We start from the raw sequence: 21,143 nt of genomic DNA, 5'->3' as shown, positions 1-21,143 counted from the left end.
GCCTACCCAGACACATAGAATGTTGATGGGTGTTTTAATTTCCTTTTCGTTTATAGCTGATTTTATTGTTTATGTTTTAAATACTTGCTTTCAACTGTTTTTGCCAATAATTTTATAGTTTTTTCTCTCTTTGTAAACTGCTTTGAGATGTGTGTGTTTTTACAATCAAGCAGTGTAAAAATTTCACGAAAAGTGGGTTCTCATTCATGGTTGATCTGGGATTGTCAGCATGAATCATGTTTAGGAGCCATTTGCTAGAATACACACATCATCCTTCTGTCCATTTCCAGTTTTCAGGCTCTGAGTGCTGTTGCTTATGTAACCCCCGTGCAAGAAGAAGGAATCAGCAGACTTGGGAAACTCTTGAGTGTTTTCAAAAGCACATAAAACCTTAGGGGAGAAAGACCCTAAAGGGGAAATGGACCAATAACTTTGCTCATGGTTAGGGGGTACATGAGGCAGAGTGACTGTTGTGGGCAAAATTGGGGAGGGGGCAAAGAACAGAGAATATGATGTAGTAACTCGAATCCTAGAGAGCAGCATTTTATGCAGCCTTTCAGGTTTGTCTCATCTGCAACAGAAGCCATTTCTGGTGATAAGAGTCATTCTTTGGCTGTTCCCGTAGGAACCCCAACTGTGCTGCCACACACACACCCCGCCCCCATGATAGAAGAAAGGAAGACACACAAAACACAAATATGTAGTACACACTGGCTCTGTACTCATTTAACAGTCATAGCTCCCAGTGTCTCACAAAACAATGCTCAAATCCTGAGAACTGTAGTTTAGTGCTAGGAATTCTGTAAGGTATCCCATCTACCCCACAGATCTGCCGCTCCTTTGATGCTCTAGGGAGAAAGGATGATGTCTTAATGTCAATACGCATTGGTGTTTGGGGAAGGCAGAGCATAAGAATGAATGAAGTTTGTTAAATACAATTAAGCTGGGTTTAACATTGAAGGCTACTGAATTTATTTTTATTTTAAGCAGATCATCTGTATTAGAGAACTTACAGGTGGTGGGGTCCTTTCTGCTTACTCCTCATTCTCATTTACTGGTTCCACCTAAAGAGAGAACACAAGTTTTATTACATCCTCATCCTTATCTCTGGTCAAGCAGACTTGAAAATTAATTTTTAAAAAATAACTAAGAGTTCGTTGAGGGGCCTACTGGTATCTTACAATTTCTCATTTTAAAATAATTAAGAAGCATCCAGTAGTCGCCAGCTGAACAATCTCCCCCCCCCAAGCTGCTCAACAGATGTAGGGCTGCCATACGTCTTCAACAACATGGGGGGGGGGGAGCTCAACAACTTTCTCCGGATTTTCACTTTTAGGAATACGGAAACCCTATTATATATTTAAAGATAAAGGACCCCGGACAGTTAAGTCCAGTCGTGAATGACTCTGGGGTTGCGGTGCTCATCTCGCTTTACTGGCTGAGGGAGCCAACATTTGTCCACAGACAGTTTTTCTGGGTCATGTGGCCAGCATGATTAAGCTGCTTCTTGTGAAACCAGAGCAGCGCATGGAAACGCCATTTACCTCCCCGCCAGAGTGGTACCTATTTATCTACTTGCACTTTGGTGTGCTTTTGAACTGCTAGGTTGGCAGGAGCTGGGACCGAACAACGGGAGCTCACCCCGTTGCGGGGATTCAAATTACTGACTTTCCGATATATTTACTTCTCAGTAAACTTGCACTAATTTCCCATTCTCCTCTCTAAATGGAGATGTTCAAAGTGGTTGATGAAACACATTCAAAACAAATACAATTCAGCCTGAGCAGTGCTAAACCCATCTACCAGTTTCAAGCACCTGTTGCTTCATTACCACCACAAAAGAGGCAGTCATTTTTCCACAATTGCTTCCTGATGGCAGCCCCAGAGTCTGATTGTGGCATAACTGCAAGTGTATGTTTATTAAGATAAAAGAAATGCTTTTAACTTTATAGAGTGGGAGCACCACTTTCTGGCATGACCTCCCCCTAGATCAGAGGAGAACCTCAAGCCAGCAGTCAGGTGTCCGTGTGACTTTACAGAAGTTAGCCCTTATGGAATTAATAGTCAAAGCAGTGGCGTAACATGGGTTGCCAGTCCCCGGGGCCACACGGAGCTGGGGTGGGAGGGAAATGGATGGGGTGCCCTTGTGCATTCAATTGCCTAACAATGTCCGTGTCATCCAAGAAATTGAAGCTGCAGAGATAAGAAAAGATGAGTCTTTCCATTGTCTGGAGAGGTCACTTCCTGCTTTTCATGGAGAAGCTGTTTTCAACAGAACCCAGCTGTGGAAGTGCGCAGCTGTAATGAGGCAGCGCTGGGTGTTGAAATTTTGCACCCCTAACAATTTTGTGTCTGGGGTGACTGCCCCGTGCCCCCCATGCTATGCCACTGATTCAAAGCAGTCCTCTGCTTTCAGGGTTGTCTGGTCCAAGCCCCTTCTAAAGATAAACAATAAGATGGGCTTGCAGAACAGTGACTGTGGTTTGAAGCCGCCCATTACGTTTTGCATGCACACATTTGAATGCCCATTTTGTTACTTCTTTTGTTATGTTTGGTGGGGCTGCATTTCCTCCCTGGCCATGTGACTGACCTATGACTGCACCTGGGTAGCCAGAAGAGAGCCCCAAAAGCCAAGGATCAGAAGGAAAGGTAGGAAAGAGCGATCCATAAAAATGTGCCCTCATTTCTCACCTCATTCTTTTTGCCTTTGCCTTTGCCTTTGCCATGGCCATGGTGATGGCCTTTGCCTTCACCTTTGCCATGGCCATGGTGATGGCCTTTGCCTTTGCCTTTGCCTTTGTCTTTGCCTCTGCCATGGCCTCTGCCGTGGCTGTTGCCACTTTCAGGCTGAGCTACCTCTTCTTCAGTCTAGGAAGCAAAGAACAATTACTATTAAGGATGGAATGGGCAGCTGATTTGGTCCATCGTTCCTGGTTCATCATTCCTGGATCACAGGTCTGTTCCCATCCTGTCTTGATGTTTCAAAGGAACGCATTAGAAGTCTGCATTTAATTGTATACATTTTATATGAAGTTTCTTAAGAACATAAAAACACCCTCCTCTCAAAACATTCAATGCATTCAACAACTTTCTGATAGTAAGAGCTGTTCAACAGACTCCCTCAGAAGGTGGTGGACTCTCCTCCAAGGGTATATAAGCAGAGGTTGGATGGCCATCTGTCTGGTATGATCTAGTTGAGATTCCTGCACAGCAGGGGGTTGGACTAGACCCCTGGGTTCCCTTCCAACTGGATGACTCTATGAGTCTATGATTCAACAGTAAGGTACATATTTTTGAATGCCTCTTTTATGTTATAGCCATAATTTTCTGCACACATTTTCTGCACTGGAACCTGTGGTGCTTAAGACGTTGGACTTCAAATTCCCTCAGCCCCCACCAGAGCGGCAAATAGCCAGGGGAGGTGGGAGTTGTAGGTGTCCAACAACACTTGGAGCATTGTAGGTTCCCCATCCCTAGCTTTGGGGAATATTAAAAGTCAATTTTTTTGCTGTTTTGGGGATCTGAATATGAAAGCAGCTGTGTCCAGACAAAAATGTCATAATAGCAACCCGATCCTCCCTTTGTCGATCAAGGCAAATAATCTCAAAATAGGACACTCTCCTCCCCAGTCAACCAAACCTCCAAATCCCAACACCCCTCCACAGCCTAACAAACCTCTCCCTGCCTCTCGTGGTCCAATGGCCATGTTAGCATTTTATTGCCATTCCAGGTAGTTTCAACCAATTGGGTTATTTGGAACTGTCCAAGGTCCTGCTTTTGGCTACCTTCTGCTTTGACCTGACTTAGCTTGTCTTCAGCAGGTGCCACCTGCTGCCCTGGAGAACATCAAGCTACAATGGGACCACCCTAGTCTCATTTCTTATCGTTGCTGATGCCTAAGGATTTTGTAGGTTGAGTGGCATATAAATAGAAACCTTTACATTCCCTATAATGCTCCAGATCTCCACTGGAAGCTGTCTTTACACGTTCCCACAATGCTCCAGAATAGTGGGCACTAGGGGACAGAGTAAGAAAAATAAACAGCCCACAGATATGTACTGTCATTGAGTCAACCACATATTTGACATTTTGAAAGAGAAAATTGCTTTCAGTTGGCATAATGCACAATGGGATTATGTAAGACTATGATGAGAGGGATAACAGGAAGGACTGCTTAGATCTTCCAGCCCTTTTGGTAGTCACTAGGGGTGCTACACTTGAGAAGGAAAATTGGGCTGTTTCTGTGCAGGTGTGTGTCATTTGCCAATGTGCCGCATTACAACATGTTCACAAGATCTCTTTTTATCAGCGAAAGGGGGTTCTGAGGGATGAAAAATAAAACAATCCTGCTTTTCCATCTACAACCTTGCAGACAGGGAAGACTCTCTTGGCAGATGTTCTGAGTCACTGGGCATGAAAACCCCATCCTTGGAGTTGAAAGGCCTTTGTTATGTCAAATCCTGCATGCTGGACATTGTGGGAAATGAAAATGGTGGCTTGCAGATCCAGACATCAAGGCAGTGCTGGTGCGCAGCGACACAGCCTGAGAGCAGGGCTGGCTCCCACAGGAGAGTGCTGTATTAATGCCTGTGGATTGCCTCCTTTGGAATTATGGAGCGGAAATTAGGTCCTTTACTCCACCAATTAAAGGATAAGTTGTATAATACTACATTGAGCCAATATGCACTTTGGACTAATGGTCCTCTTTCTCCATTGCTCAGCTGTGTTCAGGCTTACACTCCTTTTTCAGGATGCCAGGCATATTGGCACAGATCCACCCTGGGTTCTTTTGTGCCTTACTAACAGAACAGTGCAAATTCACTCTTCCATTATACGGCTGGATGTTCTTCCTCCTCCTTACATCTGTTGGCTTTTTAAAAATTCCATGGAAGCAGAATTCAAGGGAACCACAAAAGAGTTCCTCTGCCAGTTATTTTTGTTTTTACACCATTGCAGTCCATTCATGACACAAACAGAGAAAGCTCACAGATACTTACTACCACCAATGGATCGACCGCATCCTGAAAGAGAAAATTGTAGACAATGTATATAGTGCTTAATGCAGTTATATGACAGAGGAAGGTGACGATGAAAATGACAAGAGGAAAAGGGGGATGCTGGCCTCTGCCCCCCAGGAGCTTGCACATCATAGGTCTACAGCTGGTGGCAGTGACAAAGGGGCACAAGCAGGGCTGGTCTAAGATGTTTTGGTATCTGGGCAAACTGCAAAATCCTCCCCTCCCCACCAAGGAAGGAGGGGTGAGTGAAGATCCACATTGGGAGGAAGGGGAGGAATAAAATAAACTACACCCAACAACTGAAGTGGGAATCTGAGGCCATTGCTGGGGTGGGGCTCTCAGTGTCACCAGCAGACAGTGCATTCCTTGGATGCCAGACCTTCTGCCCCTGTGGATCCTGCTGCCCAAGGCTGTCACCTAACCTTGCCTTGTGGCTGGGCTGGCCCTTGGCAGAAACATATCTCAAACTCAATGGATCGCCACAGTTGATCACTGTTATTGGGTCTCTGTGGAAACCCACCTGAGACAAGGAATGCTCTTAATAACCTAGGGCAGTTTCACACCCTAGATTTAAAGCACATGACTTCCCCCAAAGAATCCTGGGAACTGAAGTTTCCTCTTCTCAGTTCTGTCAGTTCAGCCTTTCTTTCTATGGATAAATGGTCTTCCTCCTTTTCCTCAATGACTTTTAAATATTCTGTGGTAACCCAATTAAGGGAAGAGAACAAACCAATGTGTTATTCTGCTCCTGAGCCATTTGGTGCTACTCTAATCCGTTATATGGGATGCAAACACAGAAAGCCCCACAGATACTCACCTCAAGTTCTTCCTCCTGGAGATCCTGAAAAAGAAAATGACCGTCAGTCCCCATAGTGCCTACCAGAGTCAAACACCATGATTTCCTTGCCCCAGTGGATTTACGTTTCGTAAAGCTGTGTGACCTTAGCTTACTGTAGACAGTCTACATCTTGGCTACCTAAAGAAGGCTTTAAAGAGACCTAGGGGACATTTTGGAGGCTGTTTGATAAGAGGCAACCTGGGAATTAATTGATCTCTTATTTGGTGGTGGCAAGGGCCTCAACTGAAGAAAGGCAAGGTGCAAGAAAGAGGTACACTACTTAACAGACAAGATACTAAGCTTTTCCTATATGCAACAACCACAGCAAGAATTTTATTAGCACAGAAGTGGAAACAAGAGGAATTACTGACAAAGGAAGAATGGCAATTGAAGTTAATGGGGAATGCGGAACTGGCCAAAATGAAGGGAAGAATCCGAGAACAGTGGGACCAGAAGTTCATCAAGGACTGGACTAAATTTGTTAATTGTTTGAAAGACAATTGTAGTCAATCAAACACGTTGGTAGGATTGCAAGAAGCTTTGTAAGGAAAGGTATAAAAATCACCGCAGAGAAGAATAAGAAAATATGGTGCTTTGGTGTTTTTGATTTGAAAGCAATGGTTAAGTAGTGAAAATGCAGAAATTTGAAATGAAAGGTAGAAAATCATAAGGAAGGTTTGAAGGAAGTCATGGCCCCAAAAAGCCAAGTTGTAAAATATAAGAGGAGAAATTGTAATGGAAAGCATTATTGTAAAAATGACCATAAAAATGATATGGTCAAAAGAAAAGAAAAGAAAGAAAAAAAGAAAAGAAAAGAAAAGAAAAGAAAAGAAAGGGGTACACTAATGCCCATCCCTCAGGCAGCACTGGACCCAGGAAGGTGGGATATGGCCATTGCAAGGTCAGTATCTGAGCCCTGGCTCAGGTGCACCTAGAAGTAATGAGCATGTTTTGCTCCCTAGGCCGTGTTCCAACTTCACACTCCTTTTTCAGAATTCTAGGCCTATTGGCACAGTCCACCCTGGGTATTTCTTCTTCATCTCAGTTATAGTGCAGTGCGCATTTACTCTCTTATTACATGGATAGAGTCTGGTGTCCTATCTAGCCTATTCTCACAATAACCATCCTATTCTCACAATAACCAACCAGAAACCTGCAGGAAACGCACAAGCAAGATTTGAGTCCAAGACCCCTCTCCTCTTCTGTGCATTCCGGCATAGAATGTATTCAGAAGAAATGCTGCCTCCATCTGTGGAATTTTAAGTAATGCCTCTGGAGCTTAATTAGAGGGGGCCAGGGAACCAACAAGAGAGTATTTCTGCAAATTAAGTTTCTTGACCCTGTTGTGGTCCTTACATGTCACAGAGAATGCACATACTTACATCCACATCGTCATCCAAAGCCTCCTGAAAGAGAAAAATGCCAGCAATCTTGAGAGTCATTTATTTTTATCTGCAGTATTATTATTATTATTATTATTATTGCATAATGTACAATAGGGTTATATAAGAGAAGGACTGCTTAGATCTGCCAGTCCTTGTCATAGGGGCTATAGTAGTCATTAGAGGGGCGGCACTTGAGGAGGAGGATCGGGCTGTTCCTGTAGTGGGGTGTGTGTGTGTGTGTGTTTGTGTGTGTGTGTGTGTGTGTGTATGTATTGGTGTCTCACAACTTTGACCTGTTGCAGGACCTTAGCCAGACCTTAGCAGAGCATACACAGAGTTCCAGAAAGTAATCAGTTGCAGGCAGGATGGACGAAGCAGGAACAAAATGCTGCTACTAGTATCTTGGTTACTTAGAGGGGTTTATTATTTACAGCAGGCTCTACAAGTTACTATACACAAGAACAGATACAGATATAGATCTTAACTAGCTCTCTCTGACAAACTCCAAACGATTCTCAGAACTCCACACTGACCAACAAACACTTCAGTCAGTAAGATCATAAGTCATCATGCCTGTGTGAGACCTCAACCAATGGTAGAGCTATATCCAAGGTCCCATATCTCCAGTCAGATAACTCCTCTCTGCTCAGTCATCCTTGGCCTTTGGCCAACTCTTAATTGATTCTGTGTGAAGCTGCACAGAATGCACGTAGTCAAAAATCCCAACAGTACGTGTATGTATGTTTGTGTGTTGCCAATGTGATGCATTACAATATACTCACAAGATCTCTTTTGTGCTTCACATGACCCTGAGGAATGAAAAATAAAACAAGGGTGACTCAGTTCTGCTTTTCCATCAACAAACCTTGGGTACACGAAAGATTCTCCTGGAGGATGCTCTGGGTCACTGGGGTTTGAATGGACATGGAAATTTCATCCTTGAGCACGGAAGGCTCATTTGTTACATGAAATCTTGTGCGCTGACACAACCTGAGACCAGGGCAGGCTGCCATTTTGAGGTAGCCCCTAGGAAAGCAGCAGAATCCTGCCTATAGCAGCGGTTATCGTAAGAGTTTTAGGCAGGCACTGGAGTTTCCCCATGATGCCTTGCAGTGACACTCCATCATTTGGGGAAATCAAAGTGGTGGCTTGCAAATCTAGACACCAAGGCAGTGCTGGTGTACACTGACGAAACCTCAGATCAGGGCTGGCTCCCATTTGAACTTCCCTGTCTTTTTGAATTGTAAGCGTGAAGGCAGTGGTTCTCTTTTGTTTTTTCTTCTTGAAATTAGTTCTCTGGGAGTCACTTTTAGAGATAAAATAGAGTTCTTTTTTAATGTAAATAATAAACTGAGCAAAGGTAGGGCCCAATTACTCTGTGTCTGGCCTGGTAGGCAGGTTTATGCTTTGTTTTCCCACATAGCAATGAATGGCAGCTTTTCAACCCATGTGGGAGAGCTTAGGAGGAGTGGGAAACACTTGACCCTCCAGATTATGTTGACCTACAACTCCCATCAGCCTTCACTATTTATGTTGGCTGGGGTTGATGCATGATGCAGTTCAACAAGATTTGAAGGGCTTTTGTCTCACTAATAAATCACTGTGAATTCACTCTTTCACTACACAGATAGATCTCCCTCCTCCTTAATCTTGGCGACTTTAAAAAACAAATCCACAGAAGCACAATTAAAAGCAAGTGAAGTAACGAAAGCATTCTTTTGCAGATTAAGGGTTTGGCATAGTCCATATTTGGCAGCCACAGAGAAGGACCACAGCTACTTACTTGCAGCTTATCTTTGCCTTTCTGAAAGAGAAAATTGCCATCAGTCTGCATAGTGCCCAACAGAGTTATATAAAAGAAGCTGATGAGAGAGTCAGAGTGGTTAGATTGTTGGACTAGGACCTGGGAGACCATGGTTCGACTCATTTTGTCATGAAACTCATTGGGTGACCTTGGGCCAGTCCCTCCCTCTCCATCTAACTTAATTCATTGAATTGTTGTGGGGATTAAATGAGGAAAGGAGAACTACGCACACCAACTTGAGCTCCTTGGAGAGAAAAAAGAGAGTATAAATGCAACAAACAAACAAACAAACAAGGATGAATATGTCACAGGCTGCAGTAGCAGAGAGAGCAGAAGAGAGGCACGACCACTCCATCACTGCAGCTGGGAGGCCACCTCTGATTCTGTGTCTCTTTGACCTATCCCTCTCTAGTGAGTCATTGGAAGAACTTGCAGCTCATTTACAGATTTCTTCCTCTGTGCCAATCCATTTTGTGTTGTTTTCAATTGTAAGCCAGAGGGAAAGGACCCCCACTTTTTTGTGACCTGGGGACCAATTTTAGATAAAAAGTGGAATAAAAAAAGTGAAGTAACAAAAGCATTCTTCTGCAGATTAAGGGTTTGGCATAGTCCATATTTGGCAGCCACAGAGAAGGACCACAGCTACTTACCTTTAGCCCACCTTGGACTTTCTGAAAGAGAAAATTGCCATCAGTCTGCATAGTGCTCAACAGAGTTATATACGATAAGATGATGAGAGAGCCAGAGTGGTTAGATTGTTGGACTAGGACCTGGGAGACCGGGTTCAAATCTCATTCAGCCATGAAACTCATTGGGTGACCTTGGCCCAGTCCCTGCCTCTCCACCTAACTTAATTCATTGAATTGTTGTGGGGAATAAATGAGGAGGGGAGAACTATGCACACAAACTTGAGCACCTTGGGGGTGGGGAAGAGAATATAAATGCAATAAACAAACAAACAAGGATGAATATGTCACAGGCTGCAGTAGCAGAGAGAGCAGAAGAGAGGTAGGACCACTCCATCACTGCAGCTGGGAGGCCATCTCTGATTCTATGTCTCTTTGACCTATCCCTGTCTAGTGAGTCATTGGAAGAACTTGCAGCTCATTTTACAAATTTTCTCCTCTGTGCCAATCCATTTTGTTTTGTTTTCAATTGTAAGCCAGAGGGAGAGGATTCCCCCCCTTTTTTGGGTGACCTAGGGTCCAATTTTAGCTGAAGAGTGGAATAAATAAAGTGAAATAACAAAAGCATTCTTCTGGAAATTAAGGGTTTGGCATAGTCCATATTTGGCAGCCACAGAGAAAGACCACAGCTACTTACATCCAGCGCACCTTTGCCTTTCTGAAAGAGAAAATTGCCATCAGTCTGCATAGTGCTCAACAGAGTTATATACGATAAGATGATGAGAGAATCAGAGTGGTTAGAATGTTGGACTAGGACCTGGGAGACCGGGGTTCAAATCCTGATTCTGTCATGAAACTCATTGGGTGACCTTGGCCCAGTCCCTGCCTCTCCACCTAACTTAATTCATTGAATTGTTCTGGGGATTAAATGAGAAGGGGAGAACTATGCACACCAACCTGAGCTCCTTGGAGAAAAAAAGAGGGAATATGAACGCAATAAACAAACAAACAAGGATGAATATGTCACAGGCTGCAGTAGCAAAGAGAACAGAAGAGAGGCAGGACCACTCCATTGCTGCAGCTGGGAGGCCACTCTGATTCTGTCTCTCCTTGACCTTTCCCTGTCTAGCGAGTCACTGGAAGAACGTGCAGCTCAGTTTACAGATTTCCTCCTCTGTGCCAATCCATTTTGTTTACTTTTCAATTGTAAGCCAGAGGGACAGGATTCCCCCCCCCCTTTTTGGGGGGTGACCTAGGTTCCAATTTTAGCTGAAGAGTGGAATAAAAATCCTTTAAACAAACAAATAAATAACCCAGGCAATGGTAGGGCCAGGGTTGGTGGGTAAGAGCTGCCCACTCAGCAAGATGCCTTTCAGAGACGCCTCCTTGGACCGAAGATTGGGGCCCCATCAGTGCAGCATGTCACACATACATGTGTCATGTATGTATCATTGGAAGGAGGCACGTCATCGAGAGCAGGCTTTGCACAGTTTCATTGATCGCGGCTCCTCCTCTCTCACACTCAGGAGAAGCCTTCCTTTGATGCTCGGTGGTTAGACCTCCACCCCCTCAATATCGGGGGGGGGAGGCTAAGTCCCCTGCTATGGAATACTGAGGGGGCTGAAGACACATCCACCCCTTAGAGTTGATGTGTGTGGTGCCATCCCCTAGTGTAATGTTTTATAGCAGTGAATGGTGGCTTATCAGCAGATGTGCGAGTTGACTGGTGTCTTCTAGTTGTGCTTATGGAGCAACCCTGCCTCACTTGGGGACAAGATCTGACTCTTGCCCAGGGACTTTCCTGTGTCCCAACGCACAGCTCTTCTTATAGACCGGCTGATTGGCACAGACACACTCTGGATTTTTATTGCCTGGTAACACATTACTGTGAATTAAGCCTTCCTTTCTCAGGTAGATCTTCCTTCTGCCTATGCTCAGTGACTTTTAAACAGTCCGTGGGAGTCCTATTAAGGGACAGGAACGAACAACAATGTTGTTCTGCTCCTTTGGTTTTGGGTGTTCTCTAGTCCATATTGGCAGTGCTTTATTCTAAAAAAAAATTGTTTAGGGGTACTCTCATTTTGACTCAAGAAAGCCACCATTTCCTTGAGACCCTGAAAAAAGAAAATGGCCATGAGGTTAAGAACTTAATTCGTTCTGGAGGTCCGTTCTTAACCTGAAACTGTTCTTAACCCGAGGTACCACTGTTCTTAACCTGAGGTGCCACCGCACAATTTCTGCTCTCATCCTGAGGTAAATTCTTAACCCGAGGTAATATTTCTGGGTTAGCAGAGTCTGTAACCTGAAGCGTCTGTAACCCGAGGTACTACAGTATTCAGAACCATTGTTGCCTCCAATTGTGGAATTTTAAATAATTCCTTGGAAGTTTAATTAGAGCAGAGAACCAACAAAAGACTCTTTCTGCAATTTCAGTTTCCTGACACTGTTGCAGTCCATACATGTCATAAACAGAGAAAAGGACTGGGGGAAATTTACAGAATATCTGAAAAATATATGTGATGTACAGACAATGCTTGTTGGTTTTGAAGAGACTCTGTGAAATAGTAAGAAATACTGCAGAAAAGAGAGTAAGAGGAAAAGGAGTGGGGAAAGGCAATATCATGTTTAGAAATGCGTCAATAAATAGAAATTTTTCAAAAGATTGACAGAGAAACTGAGGGAAGTAAAAAATTGAAGCATGAGTGTAAAATACTTTGTTGACTGTATAAAACATGTTTGGAAAATGAATAAAAATTATTTAAAAAAAAATAAACAGAGAAAAGAGATACTTACGCCGCCCACAGAACCCTGAAAGAGAAAAATGCCATCAGTGTTCAGATTACTTTATTTTTCTCTTTTTAAAAAAATCTATTTTTCACTTTATCTTTCCTAAACAGAAACAAAACATACACATAAATATCAATGCAACATGAGGGGCTTTTGATGATAAAGTCAAAAGAAGGATTAAAAAAATCAGGAGTAAATGAACTTGATACAATTGTAAAATTTAAAAATTGAAAATCGGGCATAGAAACAACTTGCATTATACACTGAAGGAAAAAAGGAAAAAAGGTCTTAACAGTTTACAGAGGTTGTCAAATAAAATCATATTTCAAAGGGATTTGTCACCTGTATTGTTGTTTATTTATTATTTAAATCATAGCCACCCAAGAGTGTACTTAACAGTGTTATATCAGAGAGGAAGATGGTGATGGGGGGGGGGGGAGAAGAGCAAGTCTCTTCCCCCAAATCATAGATCTGGAAAGTGAAATATAATGGGAAAGGGACGGGAAGAGGGTTGAAGCCAAAAGTACAAATCAACAAAGAAAGAAGGCAGGATGAGGGCAACATGGATCAATAGGTTTCATTGGAAATGCAAGCTGAGAACATGGAAGTTGCCTTGTGTTGCTTTGGGCTCAGTGCTGAATGCTAAACTGAAGCCAGTAAGCAAATTAATAATAACCCCCCCAAAAGCTTAAAACTAAATTTCAACAACCAGTATAAGAGGGATAAGCTGGTTAACACCTACAGTTATTAGACAAAATAGCAGTTGCTACAGCCGAAGCTAAATGATAAAGGAGAGAGAGGCTGGTCCCTTTATGCAGCAACCAGCTGTGCCCATTGGAATTTTGTAGGACATCCAATGCAAATCATACTTTGTAAACTAAAATCACTAAACCACCACAATCAATAAATGTAAGTTCATAAATTTCAATGGCTCTCATCTATGGCTAACAATGGGTACCACACATCCATTTTAATGTAATATTGGCCTGCACTGAACCCCTCCCCCACCTTAACCCCCCCCCCCTGCTTTTTAGCAATACCTCTAGCAAAACTAGCAATATTGGTAACCTTCACAGGGTATGCACATACAGTGGGAATCCAGGACAACGCACTTAATAACAACTGCCATCATTCCTAGCCATTGGCCATGCTTGCTGGGGCTGATGGAAGCTGTTGGTCAGCAACATATGGAGAGCCAAAGTTTTCCCACACCTGGTCTAGACAGAGGGGAGAGCAGCACAAGGCCAGAAAAGAGGACACAGAAAGCTGACATCCATACACTGGTTTAATCTGTACCAAGTCTTTAGCTGGAAGCTTCTAAGTTTGTTTTTAGCATGAAACCCAGCCCACTAAATTACTCCCCTCTTACCAAGCTCTGTACAGACACTGCCACAAAAAGGAACACAACCAATGGATACAGCAGCTTCATTTTGCCGGTCTCCTTCTTTTCACTCTTTGAGATACTACTCAAAGCACAAACCGTCCTTTCCAAACCCCAGCATTTATACTCACTTTGGGAAGGCTCAGTGGGTCCAAATCTCAATGTTTCCTTTGTCAAAAGGCGTGTGGATAATAGGTTTATCAATAAGGAAAGGTCACGGGATGGATTGCATCAGCCTAACCACAGTATGGAACAACATGGCTGCATCCAAGGAAAAGAAGGATGCAAAGGGCAACTGGACGTGGCATCCCATGGCTGCTGGCACTTCTGCACCTGGCACAGAAATATTATCTGCCACTTCTTTGATGTGCTGGAAAATGCCTGGATGCTGGACACAACCATGTCTGTTTCGGATTTTTGCTGTAAACCTTTGGAAGGCAAAATCCATAGCTGCTGAGGTCATTCAACTAACTTTCTAATAACATCTTCCTTGATTAGGGCTGGGCCAAGCTGTCAATTCTGAACTCTATTGATTTCTTATTTAGCAATGCATTTTAAGTCCTTGTGAAAATTTGTTAGTGTTTTTGTGCAAATTTCTCCTAAAATTAAATATGTATGCAAAAAGCCTAATGAACTCCTTCTTGCAAAGCGGGTTTCCCTAACATATGCAATGTTCACTTGTTAGATGCATTTTTATGCACACTCTGCATTGTATAGGCATTTGAAAAAATGTATTACTTGGCTGGAGAACTGCATTTGAAAATTCAGAGAACAGCAAATCTTGAAGGACTACTGTGTTTCACCTCTCGTATTGTTTTGGGAGATGGGACTCAGTTAGGCTCATCTTAAATATTAATGGGAACATTTTCTCTCTCTAACCCTGTTAGATAAAATTGTGAATAAATTGCCTGTAGTTTTTAGCAGAAGAAGCAGCTAAGACATAATTCCCAGACCTGTACAAATAACAATGAGCAAACTGATTGCATTGTTGTTAACTAGGGCTGAGTACATACCACCTTCTTGGGAGTGTTACAATCCACATTCTCATATTTTTCTTATTCAGTGCTCCAACAATGGATTAACTTCATGCACTCCCAGAGCCGGTAAGGTTTGCTAAGTGACAGTATAAGGGGAAAATGAGAAACTGAGAGGATCGAAATTGGGATATCTTCCCATCCCTGCTGTTAATACATGCACTTGGGAAAAGAAGATGGTGGGAAATGAAGATGCAGTTTGCCAGCTACCCTATTAGCAAAGTTTAAAAAATAAAAATAAAGGGGGGATAGGCAGGAGTTTTGGGGTCTCCTGGTAACCCCCTGAGCCACCCCTAACAAAGCCCCTGGTGTTTGAATCACATATGTATTATGGTTTATTAAAGCAATATCCTTGTCTTATCATGATTTGACGTTCATGATCCTTGGCTTATCACAATCCTTTGTCATCATCAGATGCCCCTTTGAATGAGCTTGCTGCAATATCTCCACTGAACCAGCTAATGAAACCACAGTGTTGTTCTGAATCAACAGGGACTCTGCTACTCTTGGACCAACCTTAGAATGGTTTCTTTGTCGTTTGCAAAAGGGACCTGAGCACCGATAAGGGAGACCAAGGCAAATGAATCTTATCAGCGAAAAGGGCATCAGATTCAAAGAGTGTTGTGCATAGATAAAGAGATTTGGCACACCTTCTCTGGGCCAGATGAATCAGCCAAAATCATTAGGTTCTTGGCAAGGGCAAAGTGGAAGCAGAAGCTTGAGCCCTCAAATCCCAGAATGACCACCATTATCATTATTATCATTATATATTTATATATACCCCATCTTTTCCCCTGATGGAACTCAAGGTGGCACCACCAAAGAAAGTTCAAAACAGGTCTCATCCACACAAGCAACAGAATGAGATGGGAATGAATTGATAGAGTCCTATAATGATATATTGGATTATGCTACATCTAAACCTGAATTCAGGTACGGGACTTACATTACCTAATCCTACCCTGCCCCCCTTTTTTAAAAGAGTCAGTGCTAGTCCATCTGAAGAGCTGTGCTGGATCATAGAAACTGTTCATCAGGAGAGATTAGTCCTTCTTGTTGCAAGGTGTTGCTTCACAGAAGCTTTACCTGCAGGATTCATTCAGGGCCTGATCTGGGTCACGGCCAATTCAGTGTTCCAGGTCAGGCCTCAGATCGGGTTGTGAGGGCATGCACAGCCCTAGTGCATATAAAATAATATACAGTACACTAAAATGCTGCTGAACTTTCATGGGGATGTTTTTCTTCTTCTTAATTTAAAAATTGCTGCTGAATCTGAGGCCACATTCACACCAAACATTTAAAGCACTATGACATGGGTAGGTAAGCTAAGGTCCGTGGGTTGGATCAGGCCCAATTGCCTTCTGGATCTGGCCTGCGGATGGTCTGGGAATCGCCACGTGCATCGCCAGCATACATGTTCTTTCCCTCTCCTTCCCTCTCCCTCACACGGCGGCGGCGCCTACTCCCTCCCTCTTCCTAGCTTCTCCCCACCCGGCCTAGAGGAGGAAGGGGGCTGGGCTTTGTTGGTGCCAGCAGCAGCAGCAGTGCTTGAGTGGCCACCATTTTAAGCAGACCCTCTCTGGAGCCCTTTCGTGGGCCAGTCATTGTCCCGCCGCCGCCACCAGCCCCTGCCACTCGCAAGACACAGGTAAGCAGCCACTGGGGATTGTGGTGCTCTTGCCTAATTTTTCTTCTTCAAAATATAGTCCAGCCCCCACAAGGTCTGAGGGACAGTGGACCGACCCCCTGCTGAAAAAGTTTGCTGACCCCTGCACTATGATATGACTTTAAATAGCCATGGCTTCCATCAAGGAATTCTGGGAGCTGTGTTTTTTAAGGGTGCTGAGAGCTGTTAGGGATCCCCCCCATGTTCCCCTCAAAGAGCTACAATTCCCAGAGTTCCCTGTGAAGAGGGATTGATGGCTAAACCATTCTGAGAAGTGTAGCTCTGAGGTGGGAATAGAGGCCTCCTAACAACTATCAGCACTCTTATCCAAATAAGCTCCTGGGATTGTTTCAGGAGGGAAGTCCTGACTGTTCAAAGTGGTATGATACTGTGTTAAAGGTGATGTGGTGTGGAAGTGGCCAAGACTGGGAAAAAACAAGAAACCAAAATTGGCAGAGTCATGCATCCCTAATGATTACCCATAAAAATGTTTTCTGGATGCTTATAACGAAATGGCTCTGCTTCGATCATCGTTATGGCAGTGTGACTAGTTTGTTTTTTTAGAAGTTTGACCTCCCCATATGAAGCAGGTAGCAACACAACTCTGTTCCTTCTCCTCAGGTGTGGCAAATGAAATCATTTTACGTGGCACAATGCAACACACACACACACACACCCTGCCGCATTTCCTTGAGAGGAAGGGAGCAGAAATTCTATAACAATAGCAGCATTGGGTTTGGGCACTCAGGCCTGCTAGCACACGTATTAAATGTAGCTGCAGAACGGAATACTGTTACTGCAGGAACATCAAGGTGTGGAAGAATCTTGGAGAGGCGAAGATGTTGATGCAGTTCCTTGTATGGACTGCTTTGCTTTTTGCAGTCTCAACACAGGCTTGGGTAAGAGAGAGAAGGCATCCAATGGGTTGGGATCGCTTTTCAATTGCACCACAGATTTCAAGTGCTATTATACTACGGTGAACAGCCATGGGTTCCCCCAAAGGATTCTGGGAAGCAGAGGTGGATTTAGGCAGGGCACCCAGTTCCACCGTACTGGACACCAAGCCTAGAATGCGCCACAGGGCATCATAAGTATGATGTTGTGAATTGAGCAGGGCGTGAGACACAGTGGGCACTAAATTTTGGCCTCACATGGGGCACCGCTAAAGTTTGAAAGACTAAAGTCTGCTCCTCCAGGGAAGTGTAGTTTGTTATGGGTGCTGAAAATGGCTATGAGATGGCTATTCCCCTCTCACAGCTACAATACCCTGAATTCCTTGGGAAGAGAGATTGATTGTTAAACTACCCTGAGAGTTGTAGCACTGTGGGGCAATTCCTTCAGCCTACTTTGCGGTTGGGCAAGGCCAGATGACGTTTTGGGGGAAGCTGTGGCTGTTCAAAGTGCTATATTAGTGCTTTAGGTGCGTGGTGCAGATGTTTCATTCGAGTGCTTAAAGTCCTGGATTTCTTGTGATGTTACTTGCAGTGCTGAAGCTCTGAATGGGCTTTATGTTTTTGAGTCAGTTGATGGATAAGGGTTCAAACCAGATCTGGGTGGGCCCAACAACATGCGAACTCAACCTGAGAGAAAGGTTGGGAACTAGGCCAGTTCCAAATTTAAAGTTGCCCTCAGTGATGTGATGGTCGTGGGCCACAGCAGTGCCCTGAGAAGTGCTAGGCAGCTGGGTCTAGCCACCATTTGGGGAGGAGTGTTTGCTAAACTCCTCACATTTACAAACTTGGACCTGGCACTAGCACAAGACAGTTGATTCTGCCACCTATTGGCCTTGTTCAATTTAAAAGAGCATAGGCTCAAAATTTTGGCCTCAAAGCTTGAGTTGTAAGGAAAAGGGTACATTTTTCAAGTTGTCAGAAATACATGAATGTGTCCCTTCCAGGTAATGTGACCTCTGTTCTGATTTGTATTCATATGTTTGTAATTAATATGCAAAATGTGCATGCCTTTTCTATCCATGAGTAAGCCTTAACGGGGAAGTGCATGTTGCTAAGTGGGATGCAGAGGTTTTGGGTACATTGTTGCAGCAAGTATCCCAGAGGACAATGGACTGCATTATGAATCAGATACATGGAATCGGGACCAGTATCAAAGATTGATAAGGTCAGGCATCTGCCAAGGCCTCAGTCACAAGCAGGGCTCAATGAGAAACAGGGACGGAGAAATTTGATTCTTTGCATTTAAAGGGAAAGCTTCCTAATTCACACTTTCTAAAACAATGTTTGAACTGAAACACAGCCATCCTTGAAAATTCGCTCCTCTCTGAATTTTGCAATGGAGTTCTTCAGCCAGGTAACATGAACAAAAATGCATCTGCTGCAGGGAAAAGTGTATATAATAATGCATATATTGGTGATAAATAACATACAAAAAGCATTGTGTTAGGGGGAAATTATTTGTAAAAAAATATGCATATGCTAGGCAACAATGCACACAAATGTGTATCTAAACAGATATTTGTACTATCAGGAGGCCCTCTAATAATAATAATACTAATAAAGAAAGAAAGAATGTATTTGTACCCCACCCATCTGGTTGGGTTTCCCCAGCCACTCTGGGTGGCCCCCAACAGAATATAAAAATGAAACATCAAACATTAAAAACGACCCTAAACAGGGCTGCCTTCAGATGTCTTCTAAAAGTCAGAGGGTTGTTTAACTTTTAAAATAATAATAATTGTAAGCATGAACTGATGTGAACATGTAGGGAAAGCCATTTTAAAAGTAGAGAAATAAGAAACCTGAGAAGAAGGGAAATTGACATATTCACCCATCCCTCCTGACAAGAAATCCCTCCTCATGCTTAGAATCATAGAATCATAGAATCATAGAGTTGGAAGAGACCACAAGGGCCATCGAGTCCAACCCCCTGCCAAGCAGGAAACACCATCAGAGCACTCCTGACATATGGTTGTCAAGCCTCTGCTTAAAGACCTCCAAAGTAGGAGACTCCACCACACTCCTTGGCAGCAAATTCCACTGTCGAACAGCTCTTACTGTCAGGAAGTTCTTCCTAATGTTTAGGTGGAATCTTCTTTCTTGTAGTTTGGATCCATTGCTCCGTGTCCGCTTCTCTGGAGCAGCAGAAAACAACCTTTCTCCCTCCTCTATGTGACATCCTTTTATATATTTGAACATGGCTATCATATCACCCCTTAACCTCCTCTTCTGCAGGCTAAACATGCCCAGCTCCCTTAGCCGTTCCTCATAAGGCATCGTTTCCAGGCCTTTGACCATTTTGGTTGCCCTCCTCTGGACACGTTCCAGTTTGTCAGTGTCCCTCTTGAATTGTGGTGCCCAGAACTGGACACAGTACTCCAGGTGTGGTCTGACCAGAGCAGAATACAGTGGCACTATTACTTCCCTTGATCTAGATGCTATACTCCTATTGATGCAGCCCAGAATTGCATTGGCTTTTTTAGCTGCCGCGTCACACTGTTGGCTCATGTCAAGTTTGTGGTCAACCAAGACTCCTAGATCCTTTTCACATGTACTGCTCTCAAGCCAGGTGTCACCCATCTTGTATTTGTGCCTCTCATTTTTTTTGCCCAAGTGCAATACTTTACATTTCTCCCTGTTAAAATTCATCTTGTTTGTTTTTGCCCAATTCTCTAATCTGTCAAGGTCGTTTTGAAGTGTGATCCTGTCCTCTGGGGTGTTAGCCACCCCTCCCAGTTTGGTGTCATCTGCAAATTTGATCAGGATGCCCTTGAGTCCATCATCCAAGTCGTTGATAAAGATGTTGAATAAGACCGGGCCCAAGACAGAACCCTGTGGCACCCCACTAGTCACTCTTCTCCAGGATGAAGAGGAACCATTGATGAGCACCCTTTGGGTTCGGTCAGTCAGCCAGTTACAAATCCACTGAGTGGTAGCATAGTCAAGACCGCATTTTACCAGCTTCTTTACAAGAATATCATGGGGCACCTTGTCAAATGCCTTGCTGAAATCAAGGTAGGCTACATCACTTGCCTCTCACTTCGGTCCAGACAGCGGTAGTGGTGAAAGGGAGGGGCCACAGGTGCCACTGCCTGCCTGCTCATTGGCTATCTGCCTGTTAAGCCAGTAGATGGTAGCAATGGTGAAGTCGGTGGAGGAGCTGGTGGTAACGTCAGTGACAAGATGGGCTCCCTGAGTGTTGTGAAGGCAAAATCACAGACGTTATCTTGTCCAGGGGTCCTCCAAACTCTGGAGGTCAACAGGGCACCTGTTTCCCAGAATGCTTAGCACAGTGACACTGACATTCTGCACCTGAGTGCATCTCTGTAACTGGCCAGACATCGTAGAAATGAAAATAATGCCTGTTTTGTTTTGTTTTGCAGGGTGATGGAGATGAGGATGAAGAAGGCGGGATGCCGGTAAGTTAAGCAAAGCTGGATTTCAGTTACAGTGTCTCCCCTTTAAAATGATTAAGGTTCATAACTTGTTTTTTTTAATAATTTTTTTATTAGATTTTCACATTTTATAAAGACATCCCACACACAAAAAAGACAAAGACAAAAACATGTATAATTTCAAAACCTTACTTTCTTAACCTTGTTCCTTGACTTCCCCCCACCCCCCCTTCATACATCCCAATTCCCATAATTA

The 21,143-nt window shown here is 43.7% G+C and overlaps 3 protein-coding genes across 3 annotated transcripts in view; 1 reads left to right on the top strand and 2 right to left on the bottom strand.

The window, feature by feature from the left end:
• Window positions 1-21,143, bottom strand: part of LOC309537649 (uncharacterized protein) — a gene marked incomplete at both ends in the record, with an annotated part of 243,324 nt that overhangs the window by 41,514 nt on the left and 180,667 nt on the right. The gene's annotated exons all lie outside the window — the stretch shown is intronic.
• LOC309538248 (uncharacterized protein) lies at window positions 949-13,945 on the bottom strand. The gene is made up of 11 exons (XM_082233595.1): window positions 13,828-13,945; window positions 12,465-12,479; window positions 10,369-10,389; window positions 9,696-9,716; window positions 9,025-9,045; window positions 8,024-8,050; window positions 7,239-7,262; window positions 5,836-5,859; window positions 4,998-5,021; window positions 2,692-2,868; window positions 949-1,064 (listed from the first exon to the last, which is right to left on the bottom strand). Exons 1-11 carry the CDS (start codon window positions 13,885-13,887, stop codon window positions 1,035-1,037), a joined length of 444 nt encoding a protein of 147 aa, XP_082089721.1. The 5' UTR covers window positions 13,888-13,945; the 3' UTR covers window positions 949-1,034.
• LOC309537582 (uncharacterized protein) overlaps window positions 20,862-21,143 on the top strand; it is a gene marked incomplete at its 3' end in the record, with an annotated part of 29,755 nt that continues 29,473 nt past the window's right edge. The window contains exon 1 of the mRNA XM_082232479.1: window positions 20,862-20,911. Coding sequence (XP_082088605.1) covers window positions 20,906-20,911 — 6 coding nt within the window. The 5' untranslated portion in view covers window positions 20,862-20,905. The remainder of the gene's footprint in view (window positions 20,912-21,143) is intronic.

The sequence above is a fragment of the Podarcis vaucheri genome, assembly GCF_965113315.1.
Source record: "Podarcis vaucheri genome assembly, chromosome: 7".
Taxonomy (NCBI): Eukaryota; Metazoa; Chordata; class Lepidosauria; order Squamata; family Lacertidae; genus Podarcis; species Podarcis vaucheri.
Note: the sequence above shows the minus strand (reverse complement) of the source record. Positions and strands in the feature narration are given on the sequence as shown.